The following is a 14,414-nucleotide window of genomic DNA, read 5'->3' on the forward strand; positions in this document are numbered from 1 at the left end:
AATGTTCTGCTAACGAAAATCAACCAGACACAGCTATAGTACACAGATCTTGATGGTGACTTGATATTTGACAAATTGCGTTCTTGTTCAGTGTTGTTTTTTGCTGTGTTCATATTTTATCTGATTTCCTATACCACTAATTTAAATAGTGTTAGATATGAGTTGAGTAGCAGTATGTATGCATTTCAACATCAACTGTCTTAATTCACAAAGGTAGTGTTTGGTTGTCAACTGATTATGCTGCGTTAGTGTGCAATGCTAATTGTGGGTGCTATCATTTCAAGCACACAGAGACCTGCACTCTGGTGTGCAGAGGTTTTATTGGCCAAAACAGGTGAAAAGTGATTAAAAAAGGCACAGGAAAACTATGGGTCTAATTAAAAGGACAGGGAAAAATAGTCAGACAGAACAGCGGCAGAAACAGCAGCAGTGGCAGACCTAGTAAAGGTTGACCAAAATAACACTTGACATAATAACCTGGAACGTGTACAAACACAACCTGAAGATATAAAGGGACCAGCTTGCAGGAGAGCTCCCTTTCATTATAGTTTGAACTGTCTATAACGGCATGTTTTAAAAAAAATGGCTGGGGACAGATGGAATAAGGGGAGGAGAATGGAGCAGGATAAGAGATCATATTTGGCAGAGAGACAGCATTGCCATTGTTTGGTGATTTCCTTGAGGGTTGCCTTCCCAGCACCCGTACTCTTTCTGCCCCACCAACCACCCAAGCTCACCCCCCCCCCCCCCCCCCCCCTCACTCCTCACTCAGACCATGGTGGTCAACTTGTCTATAAGGTCGTCGATGGTGTAGACCATGAGCTTGATGTCGTCTTTCTCGGCCATGCGGTGCTGGCCTTGTCGGCGAAGGATGACGTCCACATCGGAGCTGAGGACGCGCTCGGCCACCTGCATGGAGATGTGCCAGGGGACGTCCTCGTCCTTCAGCCCGTGAATGAGCCGTATGGGGCAGGTGATGGGGATGGGGCTCTGGAGCACACAGTGATTCTCTGCCTCGCGCAGGAAGTCCATGCTAAACCTGTACACGCCCTCTTCTGAGTGTTTGGTGGGCACTGTCCACTCCCCAGTCTCCTCCAACTCCTTACGTGTCTGGGTGGACAAATTAGACTCAGAAGATTAGTCTGTAACATACATATACTGTATATACACCATTATTGTCCTCTTTTTAAAACAAATCATATAGGTTTGTCACATTAATCATTAATTCAATCACTTAAAAGATAATATATATAATAATAGCTATGATCTATACTAATATTAGATGTTCGCACCTCCAGAGGAAGAGAATTGAAGGATGTGACGAGGAGGTCAGCCGCAGTGGAGATGCCCACCAGCGCAGCAGTCTTCTCTGGTCGTGCAATGGCTGCCAACAGCATGAGCCAACCTCCTATACTGGAACCCACCATGATCTAAAAATACATAACAACACCACAAACACATGGTAAAGCAGGTTAAGTGAAATGTCTTGGCTGACTGACTAATTACTTAAGACATGTAGACAATATTATATAAGAGACATGCCCTCTACATAAGAATCATGTAATCACAGCAGTGGAAAACTATTCATACAACCACAGTGCCATCTTCTGGAGACATGGTGCAGGTTTTCACTACTGCACAGATTACTGATCATCATTAACTTGCATTGGGGTATTACTGTAGGAAATATGTACCTGTGGCCCCTCTGCTAACTCGTCCAACACAAAAAGGACATCTTTCTTCCAGGTACCAACAGTTCCTTCTGCCAGCACCCCCTCCGAGGCCCCGTGGCCTGTGTAGTCAAACCTGGGAAAATATAAATAGAACAGCCCATGGGTATCAGAGGGTAAAACAATGGCAAGCTGTGCAAGGCCAAGGACAAAGTTAATTTTGATTTATCCTTTTAGATGTTATGAGTATAGTGCCCCGCTTATGTGTGTACTCTGCTGAACATGAGATTAGACTTTGGAGTACAACAGAGCCATGTATTGTACATCCAAACCCCTCGGGAATGGAGGCGTTACAGCAGAATGACATTTGGAACACTGATATGTATTGAAAATCCAACCCTAACCCCAAAAAATCAAAAGTAACAAAAGCGCATGCACACTGGACCCACTCTTTTGGAGGGTAAATGTTTTTAGCTACAGATATCAACAAGGAAATCCCAACAATTACATGAAACCAATTTTTTTATTTTTACTTTTGACACATTTTACTCATTCATTTGGCTTGCCAGGTCAGAAGTCTGAGGTTCTGCTGTAATCAGAAATGGCTAGTATTATTAAATGTGTATTTAATTACTTTTGTGAATTTTGTAAGTCATATTTGGCAGATGTGGACAAATGATTACGTATGAACATAATATTTTAAAATGACTGAAATATTATTGTTTGATAGGAAAAATAGCATTTCCAGGACTCATTTGCTGATATAAAGATAAGTGAACAACTCAATATGGTGATATTGAGCTGATGAGACAATTTGTTGATAAAAACAACCACAGTGATCATAAGGCCTCAGTTAGGAGTAGATCAGAGGCTTGTTATACGCCTATAAACCCAAGACAAATTGTATTTAAGTGTTGTTAGTGTTTTGTGATGTGTTTTCATCCAACAACTGTAGCCTATGATGCAAAAATTATAATTAAATCAGTGAGCACATTTTTGTCATGAGATGCAAGACTGTGACACGCACTGAACAAAAGAGGTTTGTAGCAAAAATCCTCTTTTCATTTAGCCTATCATCCAAATTAAACCGCAATATAACTGTATGATGTTGTGGAATTATTAAATAGCCATATTATTTAGGCCAATTAATTTGGTATTCTCATTCTTGCCATATATTAGAAAAGGTTTGACCACGCAATATTTCAATGTATTATATGTTTTTATGTATATTGTGTTCGACTTTTATGATTGTTAATCGACTGAAGGGTCCAGTGGTTGACTGAAATTTAATTTAGGTTAAAAGGTTTTTAATAATAAACATAATACAAAATTGTTATATTGGTAGGCCTAGTTAGAAAAGAGTATGTTTAGATTACACTGCAAATTTCAGTGATGGATTATACACTAACGCTGATCATCAGTCAAAATATAATAATAATAATAATAATAATAATAATAATAATAATGATGAATTTTATTTATATAGCACACTTTAAAATACAACGAAATCTCAAGGTGCTTCACAGAAAGAGTATAACAATCATAGTACGTTAAAACTGGTCAATTTACAAAAAAAAATACAAAAAAAATCATGCGATTATAAACATAAACCAAAATAAGGGTTAAAATAATATGAATAAAATTAGAGACAAAAATTTAGAGACCCAAGTTTAAAGGGAGGCAACATATGAACCAGGACTCTAGGGGAAAGCAGAGAGGAACAGGTGAGCAATATGCAAATATTGCAAATATGAAAATATGCAGTCCAAGCTGATTTTGACAAAAACGGAAATGACTGAACAAAGAGCCACTCAAGGCGGAATTCACATCACTACGTTTTATAAACCAATTACACTCAAATGACAGATGGCACCAGACGCCCTGTGCAAGGGATATCTACTCTCCATAGCCAATCCCATGACAATCCATTCTGCATGTAGCCTAGTCTACCATCATGGAATGTAGGGACTGTGCTATGGAAAAAAATTAAACAGTATATTCCATACAAACAGACACTATTTATACTATTATTTATATTAACAGTAATGACAGTTTCACTTGGTCACCTTTTCAGGTGTGTCCTTATAGCAGAATGCCACTAAACCTGACTTTTATGCTGTCTATAAAAGTACACATTGTGCTAATTTTTGCCAGGGTTTTTTCTGTTTTAAGATTCACAAAATCAAGACTGTAAACCTGAGCAACCCCAGGTATGAGTGGTCCAAGTAATGCACAGTTTTACTTGTCTATTTGTACCTCTAAGGGCGGTCTATTTGAATAGCGTACCTCAGGTATGAGTGGCCTAATGACTTGCAGAACTCCTCCAGTGCCTCGGCCTTCTGTCCGTTCATGTTGGAGCCATAGCCGGGCAGGAAGACCACACCTGGGCTCTTCCCCTTCAATCGTCTGTAGGCCAGCTTTGGGAGGTCTGGCCGTGTAGCATACTGAACTGTGGACTTGTGCCTGACTCCTGGGAGACAACACAAAGTAACATTAAGACAATCTGTGACCTTGGAACTGTAAAGTTGTATCTGGATGAAATGCAGTTTTGAGATATTGTGCAACAAAGATTTGACATCCCAGCTGGCAAAACTATTGTGTACTTTCTATCTTACTAAATATTTCACCCCAAACCGTTCTTTGTTTAAAAAAAAACAACACTTCACAAGTATAAAGTAACATTCAAAGATAAGGAATATATGGATACAATTTTGATTGTAAACAATGTCAGATAGTAAGCTCACACATTGTTAATATGGTATGCTCTCACCTTGTTAATGTAAACTAAATTGAATGGAAAGATAACACATAACAAACAACGTACAGTAACTTTGTTGAGTACAACGTTTCACTATAATGCAATTAATTATAACATACAGGCTGATCTTAATGTAACTTTGCAACAGTGACACAACAGACTAACAACATGGCTACTGGGAAACATCCTGCGCATGTTTATACTGCGCCGACATACTGAATAAGCTGTTTGCCATTTTGGCTTAAGGATTAACTGAAGTTTACACAACTGAACGAAGCAAAATAACGTGAGAGTGCCCATATAATGTGCGAATTACAGCCAGAGCAAACAAAATCAGTCACAAGCACAGATGTCGCGCCGTTTACATGCTCTAAATTTTTCAGACGACGGGGCCTGTGTGTGCCACACCCCCTCCAGCATGTTTAAAGACCTTATTTACATATTCAGTGCAATGAAGCTGATACTGCTTGCACTGGAGGCTTAAACTAACCTTCCAAACGCGTTGAAGAGAAAGCAGAGACCCCTCCATTGCTTAAAATCTGTGAAAGTCCTCTGCGGCAGGACCTCAGCGCAACGGCTGCCATACTGCTCCGCGACCCACTGAGGAAGTATCGCGAGAACAGCAGCATTAGTTCTGGTTCAGTGAGTGAACCAGTGAACACTGCTTGGCCAAGGCGTGCAGTTTTCTACTTGCTGCTCAAAAAATCATCATGGGCTTGGAAAATATTTGCTGTAGTTTGTTGTAAATGTTTAGATTTTTACTGTTAAAGTCTAAATGTGCTTAGAGGCTACTTTGCCTGAATAGCATTTCATTATTATTGTTTCAACTAATAGCCTAAAAGCCTTTTGGTGTAAGAAGTGTTGTGTGTGTTGTGGTGTATATAAGAAATTACTACGTATGTCTACATAATCTGTATGGAGAAAGACAACACTGAATGATGTAACGTTACAGGCGTACTATTTGTCAAATAAGCTATCGATTTTGGGTCGGACAGATAGTAAATGAACACCTTAAAGAAATGGCTATTGATATCAGGTCCAGTCGTAACAAAACAGTAAAATTGCAGTGTGTATAAAATGCTGTGAATGTAGAGAAGTTGCTGTGTGTTTTGCTGTGACTGTCATGTGAAGTGTCAGTTTGTAACATGACTCAGAGCGTCACAGGCGGAAGGTCATGGAGCAGCAGAACGGAACGGAAGCGGGAGTAAAAGCCTATCCGCCATTGTGGAATATGGTAAGGGATATTCCAGTAAGACACTAGTCAGTTTCGGAGTGACTGATAAGACTGTTACCGGATCGGAATCGCTTAACGTCTTTTCGTAGATACAAAGTCGCCGTTCGTAACCGCCACAGCTACATCGTCGTACGGTGTGACTACCGGGGGAAAACATCGCCTGTTAACAGACTGGTTGGATAGCCCGAGACGAGCTAGGAAAGCACCGGAGTGCAGAGGCAGGGGAAGCCGTGGACAGTCACAAACAGCAATCAGTTTCGGTTCCTGGAGGATGTCTGCGACCACAGTCGACCAGGTTCGTCTTTTTGGAAACTGATTGCTGCTACAAATCAATCGTGTGGCGAATGAAACTTTGCCAACAGTTTGATCGGTTCCTATAATCATGCCATCGTAACCTAGCGCGGGCAGGCTTGCCAGATCAAACAGGCAAAAAAAAAAGTCTTTGATATGTGATAGCTATTAGCCGTAATGTAGGCCGACCAAAATGCCAACCAACTCCAGCTGTAGCCGGTTGCCAATGCGGCACGTTTACTGGATGTCAGAGCGTTTGACACCCGGTCAATAATGCAAAGCAACCTGTAAATGTTACATCCGGACTGATGGCTTGGCTTTAGGTTACTATAGCCGTGTGTTATGTATCCATGTAGTATATACACAGGCTATCTTGTATGTGTGCATTTCTTGTTTCTTGACGCAATCTGACAACAGTCTGATCTCTTTCCCTGTGCTGTCTATTATTTCAGAGACCCAAAGGACAAGGAAATAAAGGTAATGTGTTTTTTTAAGAGTTTAAATTGGAAATGGTGGATTAGATATTCATTTTGAAAAACGAGCTCAGTGCTGTAGTATATTTAGATTTCTAATTAGCTAACAGTCATGCCATTAAGGTACTCTGTGATAGTGCTTTGACAGCTTGTGTTGCTGTTTGATGTCAGCATTGTAGACTGGCCCTATTGCACTTGTTTTGATTATGCCTCCTCACTCTGAGATCTTGTCACTGTCATTCATGTCTGAGAGGATACATCTGTGTCTGTGCCAGGATTTAAATTGGTTGACATCTTGAATCTGTAATATTTTGGGAATCAGTTAGATATGATGATTTAACATCCTCTCTTTCCACTCTCAGTGCAAAACGGATCAATGCATCAAAAGGATGGTGTGAACGATGATGATTTTGAGCCTTACCTAAGCGGCCAGACAAATCAGGTAATGTCCCACAACGTACCATATATACAGGGTCTGTACAGAGTGATAACCTGTTACCTTGTGGCCAGTGTTTAGCTTATAGCCTAATGCTTTCTATGGGTATAAAATTCCTGTTATGTTCTCCTTGTGAGTGGCTGACAAACATGGAACTATTCCCACTGAATAGTTCAATATTTTGCTGTAAGCCAAGAAATATTATATGGCCATGGTCATCCCAGTTTGTCTGAGTTTGTTCCTAAAGGGGACAGGTGTCCTTATATTGGGCTCAACATAAAAACTATCCTGTAATATAATGTAATCATTTTTACTTAGTTGATATTGTTCATGTTATTTGCACCGCCCTCTGTCACTCATTATAGTCCATTAACTGGCAGCCTCTCTGCCCCATACAGAGTAACAGCTACCCACCAATGTCTGATCCCTACATGCCCAGCTACTATGCTCCATCCATCGGTTTCCCATACTCTCTGGGAGAGGCTGCTTGGTCCACAGCAGGAGACCCTCCTATGCCCTACTTGACTACCTATGGACAGATGAGCAATGGCGAGCCTCACTTCATCCCCGACGGTGTGTTCAGCCAGCCAGGTGCCCTGGGGAACACCCCGCCCTTCCTCAGTCAGCATGGCTTCAACTTCTTCCCTGGCAATGCAGACTTTTCCACCTGGGGCACCAGTGTCTCTCAGGGCCAGTCCACACAGAGCTCAGTCTACAGTAACAGCTATGGGTATGCTCCCAGCTCGCTGGGTCGGGCCATCACGGACGGACAGGCCGGCTTTGGAAGCGACACCCAGCTCAGTAAGGTCCCGGTGCTGAACAGCATCGAGCAGGGCATGACAGGGTTAAAACTGGGTACGGACATGGTGGCAGCTGTCACCAAAACTGTGGGCTCCCCTCTAGGAGGCGCAGCAGGTATGAGCAGTATGGCAGCCAATAACCTGCCTCCGTCTGTCAGCTCATCCGCACCTAAACCTGCCTCCTGGGCAGCCATCGCGAGGAAGCCGGCCAAGCCCCAGCCCAAGGTCAAACCCAAAGCCAACATGGGAATGGGGGGAGGCATCACCATCCCTCCTCCCCCCATAAAGCACAATATGAACATTGGCACTTGGGACGATAAGGGCTCTCTCAACAAGCCCCAATTAGCTCAGGCTATGATGCCCCCCCAGCCTATGGTGCAGCAGCCTCTCCTCGCGCAGCCCCAGCCTCTGCTGCAGAACCCTCTGCCCCCGCAGCCTCAGCACCAGCCGCAGCACCAACACCACCAACACCAACACCAACACCAACACCACCAACACCAACACCAACACCACCAACACCAACACCAACACCAACCCTTCCAGCTCCAGTCTCTCCAGTCCCCCCAACACCCCCAGCCTCTGCCCCCTGGCCCTCCTCACCCCCACCTCTCCTCTCAACCCGGCCCCCCCCAGCCCCTTCATCAGCAGCACCCCCAGCAGCCTGGGCCACCCCCCAACCGTTGGGTGGCCCCCAGGAACCGGGGGGCTGCTTTTAACCAGGGTGGCGGGATGGAGGGCTTTGGCCTGGGTGGGGGAGTCCCGCTGAGTGCCTCCCCTTGCTCTGGAGAGGTGCATCCTGTGCTGGAGAAACTCCGTGCCCTCAACAACTACAACCCCAAAGACTTTGACTGGAGCTTGAAAAACGGACGTGTTTTCATTATCAAGAGCTATTCAGAAGATGACATCCACCGCTCCATCAAGTACTCCATCTGGTGCAGCACAGAGCACGGCAACAAGCGCCTGGATGGGGCCTACCGCTCTCTGGGCAGCAAGGGGCCGCTCTACCTGTTGTTCAGCGTCAACGGCAGCGGCCACTTCTGCGGTGTGGCCGAGATGCGCTCGCCGGTGGACTACAATGCCTATGCAGGTGTCTGGTCTCAGGACAAGTGGAAGGGCAAGTTCGAGGTGAAGTGGGTTTTCGTCAAAGACGTGCCCAACAACCAGCTGCGACACATCCGGCTGGAGAACAATGACAACAAGCCGGTGACCAACTCCAGGGACACTCAGGAAGTGCCTCTGGAGAAGGCCAAACAAGTGCTTAAAATTATCGCCACTTACAAGCATACCACCTCAATCTTTGATGACTTTGCACATTATGAGAAACGTCAGGAGGAAGAGGAGGCTCTGAGGAGGGTGAGATAAACACACACACAAACAAACTCGGAGCCCTGTCCGCTGTGAATAGCTTGTTTGTATGCATGGCAGTTTAGTTTAGTTACCCTTTGACTCAAAGTGACGCTAACTTTCACTGAGTCACTGTTGAAGACTAGCCAGCTATGTCAGTAATCAGCTGATGTTGTTCCACCTGCTCTTAGACAGAGGTTGTAACATCCTGTGGTTGAATGAACAGTCTGGCGTAAATGGGACTTCCCAGAGGCCTGTCAGCAGATTTCTGTTGCCACCATTGCTCATCAGCAAGTTCAGGAAACACTGATCATCAGCCATCTTGTGCTGTTGAGAGTGCGATGATTTTCCCAAGTGGAGTTAGATGCACGGAGGTTTCCTGAAATAGCCCACATTCCTGGCATTCCTTCTCTCAGACAAAGACAGATGTAGGCTCTGATCTCCCTTTGAACGCCAGGCCTCTCCGCTCTCCACAGGCTCCTCATGCTTTATTAGCCTTTAACAACATAAGCCCCCGGCCTGCAAACTGGCTGCAGTGTGCCTTGCAGTTGGTACAGTTTGTCTTAGAGGTTCTAATGGGTTGATTTTTCAAAACATTTCCTACAAAAATACATGATTAAAATGCATGATTACATTTCTCTGTGCTCGTAGTTCTGAAAAGCAAACATGGTGCAAGCCTGTCCCTGCTGAGGGGAAACTGAAATATGTTGCAGTGGTAATTATAGTGGTGCAACAGTGCCACAAATGGTAGTATTAGTACAAAATGCTCTACTACTGTGGGATATGATACCAGCCAAGGAGTGAATAACATGTTATCATAACTAGCACTCTGCTGCATTCATTCCTAGATACACCGGTATGCTAATCTAATTGCATTTAGAAAACCCCCACGACCGGCTCCCTCTCTCTCGCCCCCTCTCCCACTGGTGGTGCTCCATTGATGCTGTATTGACTCCTTGCTCCTGACCTTGTTAATATGCACTGGGTTACTTTCTCATAAATATTTCAAGTCAATGTTTTCAGGCTTCTGAAAACAACCTGTCAGTAGAGAGCCTGTTTCATCGCGCGTTGTGCAGGCGTTGCGCTGTGCTGCTTTTGTAGCCCTGACCTCCTACATGACAGGATCAGCCCAACTGAGGCCTCAGCCTCCTTCGCCTGACAAGGTTAATTGTTCTCCATTGTTTTGCCTGTCCTTCTCGCACTTTGAGAGGTGTCAAACCAGCCCAGCTGCCTGCACTATAACACCTTCCCAATATGTTTGTAAAGCTAACTTTGACTCTAAATGTTGCAGGGTTTTATTAGCATTGATCCCTAATTTGGAGATGAATACATAGAGGGTAGCCTATTTCTGGATATAAGACGGAGTATAAAAATATAATGCGAATGCCGGTCAGTCCATGGCTACGGCTATATCACCCCAGTAAAGAAGTAGTCAATTGAGTTGATATGGATGTAGGGAAGGAGCTTCATTACCTGAAAAGCAGGACTGAGGTCAATTCGGGCAGAGGATTTTCTTCAAAAATGAAAACCTGAAGAAAATCCTTTTGCCAAAAAATGTTCTTACACCCAATCTATGAAGGAATTCTTGATAACAGTTTTTATCATTATTAAGTGAATTGCAATCTCAATTTACCTTTTTAGATCGAGTGAATTGAAAGTGATTTGACCCCCAACCGTGCTGAGTGAAAAAGTCCTCTATAGACTCAGATTTTGTGGAGGGCTTTGTCCACCCTGAGCCCCTGCCCTAGTCTGAGCAGCCCTGCTGGGTATAGAGTTACACTAGGGGCCTGGGTCTCACTGGGCCTTCCCCAGGCCACTGACATGGACACCAAACCCTCAAAGAGAACACTGTCCCACCTGGAAAATGGGACAAAAAGTCAACCGTCAAGTCTGCTCAGTGACGTCAGTCCATGAAGGTTATTATTTCCCCAGGCTGTTTTGAATTCCATGCTTTTGGTCTGTTGGGCAACACAGGTTTAGATCACATGCAGTTTATGATATTCTGGAATGCAATTTTTTTTTCCAGTGTTTTTTTTAAACTCCCAACTGCTGAACAGCGTTCTTGCTTTTTTGTGATCCCGAACACACCCTTGAATATTTGATATTTGAGTTGTGTTGTGATTACTCGTGTTTTGTTGAGTATGCATTGTACGGGTCTTATGTTTATCCGAGGCTGAGTGAGACTTATTACTACGTGCTGAAAGTAGTGAGTGCAGTATCATGCCCCAAGTGTAAACATAGCTTACATTTTGGTCAGTGCATAGCTTAGGTCTGCTGAACTCATTCTCTCTCTCTTTCTTACAGTGGATACGCTCTAGCTCTAACTCTGGTTCTTTGAGCACTGAATGGAGAAAACAGTGGGTATCACCACCATGATTGATTAGTTTTCCTGCCACTTAATAAAAATCACTACGGGAGTATAGGCCCGGCCAAACAAAATAAATTAATAAAAGGAATTCAAAGGAGTCTTATAGTTATGTGGTTCTCAGCTTAGAAGTTTTTTCCTCCGAAGAGCCCTGTATGGAAAATGAGGGTTCATGAGGCTGAAATATTCTTTGGGCAGTCTGTTCGGTGAATAGCTAATCACCATCATCATTATCCTTGCAGTGTTTGTCTTGTTTTTATCAGTTCATCAAAGTAAGTGAGGCCTAGTGGCGTCTTAAATGGTACCACTATTATTGCAATACCATGTTAAAGAAAATGTATTGCTTGAATTTGCAATTTGGACAAAACATTGGTGATTCTATGGTCCAGGCTTCAAATGTCTGTCACTGCCACCAGAAAATTAGCTGCAGGTTTACCAGATACGCATTAGAAGTACCTTCCATAGGAAATCTCATAGAAAGGAATTTTCTTAATCTATGGCTAGTCCATGTCTGTACGACCAGTTCTAGGAGTCATACTGTACAAAATCATTATTTATAATGTGCCCCTGCAAACTGGAACAATGCAAGACAGGGAGACTGCATTTGGTTAGAGACTTCTGAAGTGATAGCTGTTGAGAATCCCAAATAGCCAGAATTGATAAATATATTCTCATTGTGCTTACTTGGGTTCTCTGGGTTCACCAGACCCTGCTTTGAGAACTACTAGAACAGATGGATAAAATTGTTAAAACCCCCATGAACCTCTAAGAAAAAGTACAAGATCTCTTTTTAACCAGGCCTATAATGGTGTAAATAAGCCACAGGAGCCCCAGTCTGGAACTGCAGTGTCACTCTCCTGTTGACCGACGTTGTCAGCTCATTACCAGCTTTGTTTACATAGTGATAGTGAAATATTTTTTCCCTCTGAAATTTAGTCTGGGCTTTTGCTCCAAAGACTGACAGCTAAATGTGTTTTATCATGTATTTTGAGTTATGATGGATTAAGAAAATTCTTAAATAGGATATTTTCCACTTAGAATTCAAAGAACATTTATGAATAGACCCAAAATAGAGACATTAAGTTAATTCTGCATTGTATCATTGTAAGTGCACTTTTTAATTTCGAGTGTACAGAGTGAACAAGATTGGCCAAGCTGTAAAAACGAAGACCACAACAAATGCAATCATCTGAGATGGCTCTTCTAAAGAGTAAAGACATTATCAGTTTCCTTCCTCAATGGGTTTTGATCATCACTCTCGCAGTAGTGTAATCAGCGGTGCTTTAGTAGATCAGGTACCTTTCCGGACTCAAAGCTCAAAGCGAGTATAATCCCACCGTCACCTCAGACATGAGTGCAACTGTATCTGTTGACATTAGAGAATGAACTATGAGCAAAAAGCCTAAGTAAGGTACAAATCTTCAACTTGGATTTTCCCCCTCCAGTAAGTGATCAAGTGTACAATGAGTAGCTTTACTTAACAAGTGTCACATGAATGGAGGCTGTAAGATCAGACCGGGAAAGCAGCTCTGAGCCCTGCTATTTATGTTTGTTTCTTCCTCATATTTCTCTCATTCTAATACCATCCATTGATAATCTCTCTTTTTTTTTCTCTCTTGCCAGGAGCGGAACAGAAATAAACAGTAACCTTCAAGCAAGCTCTCTGCTAGAACTGCAACACTAATGACGTAGGACCTTAAATAATTTGCCTAACCACAAGGGGGAAAGGCTCTCACAATCTTTCCGCTGAAGATGACAATGTATCTGAACACTTGAACACGACAATAGATGGACTCATCTGTATCAGTTGACTGGTGCATCAAACCCCGTGTTCCTGTCTCACGAGAAAAAGAACGTAACCCACTTTGAAAACTCTTTGTCTTTAAAGCACTTTCAGTCCTTCTAAACAGCCTCTACCAATACCCTTAACTCTCTAACTCTGCTTTCTTCTTCTTCTTTAATTATATTTGTGATCAACTAACTGACTAACCAGAGTAGTCAGAAGATTTCACCAGGCTTATTTGTAATTTTTTTTTTTTTTCAATGCCTCAAATGTTTGGGATATTGGTGAGCTTAATCGCCTCCTGAAGAGATTTAAAGATGACATGTATAAATAAATCGTTTACTTGAATCTGTATTCAGCTGTCTCATCCTCCTCAGACAGAGGCTGTGGTTGATTGACAGGTGGGATGAATTAATTGGGAAAACGGCCACAATCATGCCAATCACAGGATGTATTCTCCCTCTACCCGTCCCCTTCCTTTCTGCATCCGTTTCTGTGTACCAAAAGATTACGATTATGCAGCAAGCTGGCGAGCGCCGGCTAGTGCACATCTTTGTTTTTCTCTCTTGTGATTCTGTCATTCTGAAGTGCATTTGTCTGAGGAGAAACCTGCTGCTCTGGTAGAACTAGTGGTGGCCTCCTTGGGCCGTGTGGGTGACCGTCTTTGCTCTGATGTCGACGTACTGTACCGTACCTCAGGCTCAATCAGGCTGTCTGTCCTCAACAACTCTAGCACTTTTTGGGAGAACCCCCATATCACCCCTCCTGCTTGGCTTGATTGGGATTCCCCCAAAAAAGCAAAACATCAACTGCAAGGATGTGACAGTTTTCTCCTCTAGGTAACTCACTAGCTAAATAAACATTACTCATGTTTAGCGCAAACCGTGCTTCTGTCTTTTTACTGATTTGGCTCTGAATGTCTCATGTCCAACCAAAATGACTTTTACCTTTAATGTATGCATTATTTGTGGGTGTAATACCACAGTAATTAATATATTCATGCAGGACCATGCAGGAATGTTCCAAAACCTACTTGGGAGAAAGGTTTTATCTACCTTGAGGGAAAGAAGATGAGGTAAAGATTCAGAAAGACATGGCACTGACTTCATCCACCAGGATGGTTGAAGAAATGCGGCCCGTATCTCCCAGACATCTGTAAGTGATATAGTGTGATGACAGACCATGGCATTTCCTATTTGCTGTCTTCAAAGGAAACTCATTGAAAATACTGTTCATAAATTACATATTTTCAATTACATA

At 43.0% G+C, this 14,414-nt stretch overlaps 2 protein-coding genes across 3 annotated transcripts; one reads left to right on the forward strand and one right to left on the reverse strand.

Annotated features, from left to right (window-relative positions):
- Positions 1 to 303: 303 nt before the first annotated feature.
- Positions 304 to 5,037, reverse strand: abhd10b (abhydrolase domain containing 10, depalmitoylase b). The gene is made up of 5 exons (XM_071913806.2): positions 4,919 to 5,037; positions 3,957 to 4,140; positions 1,695 to 1,806; positions 1,293 to 1,430; positions 304 to 1,110 (listed from the first exon to the last, which is right to left on the reverse strand). The coding sequence occupies exons 1-5, from the start codon at positions 5,010 to 5,012 to the stop codon at positions 769 to 771; spliced, it is 870 nt and encodes a 289-aa protein (XP_071769907.1). The 5' UTR covers positions 5,013 to 5,037; the 3' UTR covers positions 304 to 768.
- A 587-nt stretch (positions 5,038 to 5,624) lies between these two features.
- ythdf3 (YTH N6-methyladenosine RNA binding protein F3) lies at positions 5,625 to 14,030 on the forward strand. Of its 2 annotated transcripts, none has more exons than XM_071913801.2 (5): positions 5,625 to 5,662; positions 6,406 to 6,430; positions 6,789 to 6,868; positions 7,261 to 9,015; positions 12,995 to 14,030. In XM_071913801.2, the coding sequence occupies exons 1-5, from the start codon at positions 5,660 to 5,662 to the stop codon at positions 13,016 to 13,018; spliced, it is 1,887 nt and encodes a 628-aa protein (XP_071769902.2). In that variant the 5' UTR covers positions 5,625 to 5,659; the 3' UTR covers positions 13,019 to 14,030. The 2 variants fall into 2 exon arrangements, with proteins under 2 accessions (XP_071769902.2, XP_071769901.2); XM_071913800.2 differs by having other exon boundaries at positions 5,633 to 5,957.
- Positions 14,031 to 14,414: the final 384 nt, after the last annotated feature.

Source organism: Centroberyx gerrardi, chromosome 22 (assembly GCF_048128805.1).
Source record: "Centroberyx gerrardi isolate f3 chromosome 22, fCenGer3.hap1.cur.20231027, whole genome shotgun sequence".
In the NCBI taxonomy this organism is placed as follows: domain Eukaryota; kingdom Metazoa; phylum Chordata; class Actinopteri; order Beryciformes; family Berycidae; genus Centroberyx; species Centroberyx gerrardi.